This window comes from Echinops telfairi, unplaced genomic scaffold (assembly GCF_000313985.2).
Source record: "Echinops telfairi isolate 266 unplaced genomic scaffold, ASM31398v2 ScPeMD7_7469;HRSCAF=8507_1, whole genome shotgun sequence".
NCBI classification, from domain to species: Eukaryota; Metazoa; Chordata; class Mammalia; order Afrosoricida; family Tenrecidae; genus Echinops; species Echinops telfairi.
In genome coordinates, this window is record NW_022111373.1 from 135,959,695 (window position 1) to 135,963,339 (window position 3,645).

Sequence of the window (3,645 nt, forward strand, 5' to 3'; positions counted from 1 at the left end):
GGGGTGCAGATGGAGCAGAAGTGAGCTCGCTGTCCCTGCCCCACACTGTCCGTCCACGCCAAGACTGGCCCACACCCCGAATGAAACATCCCCTCCATCGTATCCGGGCTGACCACCTTACGGAAGGAGCTCTATTGCCGCCACCATGGGGATGACCGCGCTAGTTTAGCTCACAACGTGGGAGAATCCTGGCCGGGCAAGTTCATGTAGCACCTGATTATCACACCCCTCAGCGGAAAGGCGACCCTTTCTACTCTCCTAAAAGCTCCAGCCTCAGCCTTGGAAACCCACAGGGAAAGTTCTACCCTGTTCTACAGGGTCACAGTGAGTTGGGTTTTTATTATCCCACCCTTGAACCCCAGCTGGATTTTTTTCTGGTCAAGACCTTTCAACCGTTCGTCCGCAGCAGAGGTGAGGGAAGAGTGTTACACTGCCCAGCTCTGGTTCACCTGGTGGTGCGTCATCCGTGGGAGGCAGTACTTCTTACCTCGGGCACCAGGCTGCCTTCCTGAAGAACAGCAAGCCACGCTTGCTCCCCTCCCTCTGTCCCAGTGTTTACGCGCGCGCACGCGCACACACACACACACACACAGCCTATATACGACATAGAAAACTATAATCTGGGGAGGTCAGAGGAGAGATTCCATTCATGGGGCGTTGTAGTTGCACGTTGGCTGGCTGCTAACCACAAGGTCCGCAGTTTGAAACCACCAGCTGCTCTGCAGGAGAAAGATGAGGCTTTCTACTCCCGTAAAAAGTGAGTCTCGGAAACCCAGAGGCAGTTGGACCCTCTCCTACAGGCTCGCTGTGAGTCCGAATTGACTGGATTGGCAGCGAGTTTGGGGTTTATTTTTGATTTAAGAAAAAGAGTGCGCGCCCTGGTGGTGCTGTTGGGTAAGCGCAAACCCACCAGCTGCTCAGAGGGAGAAAGATGGGGCTGGCAGCCCCCATGAAGACTTACAGCCTGTAAAGCAGCAGTTCTCAACCTTGGGGTCGTCTAAGACCATCGGAAAACGCATATTTCCCATGGTCTTAGGAACCGAGACAACGCAGGTCTGCCCACATGCAGATGACACCGGCGTGAAGACGTACCCATGCCACACCATGCTTCAAGACAAAATTTCATTGATTTGTAATTAGAAATAAGTATTTCACAACATAGAATTACATATTGCTTTGTGATTCATCACTATGCTTTAATTATGTTCAATGGATAACAATGAAAATACATCCTGCACATCAGTTATTTATGTGATGATTCATCACAGCAGCAAAATGACAGTGATGAAGTAGCAACGAAAATAAATTTATGGTTGGGGGGGGTCGCCACCACACGAGGAACTGTATTAAAGGGTGGCGGCATTCGGAAGGTTGAGGACCGCTGCTGTAAGGGGCCCCTCTGAGTGGGGGTCAGCCTGATGACGGTGGGCTGGGTCTGTGTATATTGCCCCCTGCCTGGACTAGCACTGCTGGGCCACCGTCTTTCCTCTGCTCTGCCGCAGGAAGCTCTTTTTATAGGCGTCTCCATGGAATCAACCGTGGCACCTTCTGCTTCCTGGGTTTGGGTGGGAAAGGGCCTCAGCCAGGTTGTTCAGGGTGAACTGCAAGTCCTTAGGGAGCGTGCAGGTGACAGGTGCCGAGCTCGGTGATTGTACTCCAACGAGTGGCGGGAACAGCACGTGTTGTGCCAAATGTATCGACTACAGCAATTTTTAGTAGAAAATCAAGGTCGACACAAAGCAGGCCTGCCGGTCAGAGGACAGAGCCTGGAGCTGCTGCCGGTGACTCGGTGCTCAGCCATGTCTGGGCCTGAGGGGAGGTCCCACCCCATGGAGCTGTGAGGCCAGGTGCTGGCTTCCTTGTGGAAATAGGGCGGATGTGCTGCAAGGAAGCTGGGTTGGGTCTCTTGAGGCATCTCGACCTTTATTTTGCCGGTGCGATGAGGAAGGAGAATCTGTATGCAATTGTGGAAACCGGATGGCTGGTTTTATAGGCAGGGTGGAAGCAGTATCCTTTTTGAGGAGCATAAAAACCTAAGGCAGATTTTTCTTTGAATCGCTTCTAACCAGAAGGCTTATTTCGCTGTGGCCACCAGCTGCTGTTGAATCGGCGAGTCACAGAATAAAATGGTCCACTGTTAAGTGTCCTTGCACCTCGGGGACACGTCGCTCAGCACCGTGCCCCACAAGACTCACTGTGACCCAGAACGCCTCTCTTGGAGGATGTTCGCAAATAGGTCACCAGGCGTTTCTTTCTCATGTGCCTGAGTCTGGAAGCTCCACCTGTCCACCGTGGGTGACCCTGCGGGCATTTGAAATACCAACGGCTATAGCTTCTGAAGAGCCCTGACAGTGTAGTGGGTTAGGCTGCTAACCACGAACGATGCCAGCAGTTCGAAACCACCAGCCGTTCTTGAGAGAGAGGAAGCTTCCTGTTCCCATTTCCAAAAAACCTTTCTCTTAAGAGGCCAAGCAAACGTCACTCTATACTGGTAGCTTCTGTTCTTTGTCTTTAAACAAGTATGTAGATAAATGGGTAGATACAGGTGTCTGTACATGTGAGGGGCTTCAACATGTTTGTGGGAAAATTCTATTGGGGAAGTCCGTGTGTGTATGTTAGACGCTTTTGCTTAATTTACAATCTCATGTCAGCAGAGCCCATTGTGTTGATAAAACACCCACCCACCATGTGGACCCGGGACAATAATGCAGGTGTGTGGGGGGGATTAATTGAGTCCTTCTGGTGTTTGGTGCTAACTGAACTGAAGCAGCGCTTGTTCTAAGGTCATATGACACTTTCAGAATGACTATGTCTTTTTTGTAAACATTTAATTGTGGCTGGGTGGAAATGCATAGAATTGGCTTCTTAATGCCAGGTTCCGGCTGTGCAGTTAAGTTTGGGGAACCCGATGTCTTAATGAGAAACACGGTCTTTATCACTCCGCTGGCCTCAAGAGGGCTGGCTCGCACATTTTAGAAATTGTTTGGAGGTCTTTATCCCTTCTTTTTACCTTTTCTTTCTGGCAGTTTGACTAGTCTTTTGTGACTGTTAAATCTATTAACAGTAATTAAAACAACAATTATGGTTTATCTTTGTCTTTTCTATGATCTTTCTAGTACCAAAAAACAAACTATGCCATCCAGTCAATGCTAGCTCTTAGCAACCCTATAAGACAGGGTAGAGCTGCCACTGTGAGTTTCCAAGACTGTTACTGTTTATGGGAGTAGAAAGTCACGTGGCAACTGGTGGTTTGAAACCACTAACCTTGCTGTAGCAGCCCAAGAAGTAACCACTACGCGGCCAGGGCTCCTTCCTGGTGATGTGCAGTTATCCTCCTTTTATTGTCTCCCCTCTTTACAGGTAAGACATTAGGGAAGATAAAAACAAGCTGGCTCTTTACCTCAGAGTTTGAGAAGCACATGCTAGAAAGATGGTCACAAGGCGTGCGCACACACTCACGCGCCTTCTGCCTTCCGGGCTCTTGGGTTCCGACGTGCGTCTTTCTCCGTAGGTCTTCCTTCGAGAGTCCTTGGAGCAGAAACTGGAGAAGCGGCGAGAGGAGGAGGTGACTCGGGCGGCCATGGTGATCCGGGCACACATCGTGGGCTACGTGGTGCGGTAAGATCCACAGTGCACCCTGGGACC

At 50.4% G+C, this 3,645-nt stretch overlaps 1 protein-coding gene across 1 annotated transcript in view; it reads left to right on the forward strand.

The window, feature by feature from the left end:
* The window catches only part of MYO10 (myosin X), a 52,456-nt gene that overhangs the window by 17,939 nt on the left and 30,872 nt on the right, over positions 1–3,645 (forward strand). The window contains exon 4 of the mRNA XM_045285063.1: positions 3,512–3,618. Within this exon, the coding sequence (XP_045140998.1) occupies positions 3,512–3,618 (107 nt within the window). The remainder of the gene's footprint in view (positions 1–3,511; positions 3,619–3,645) is intronic.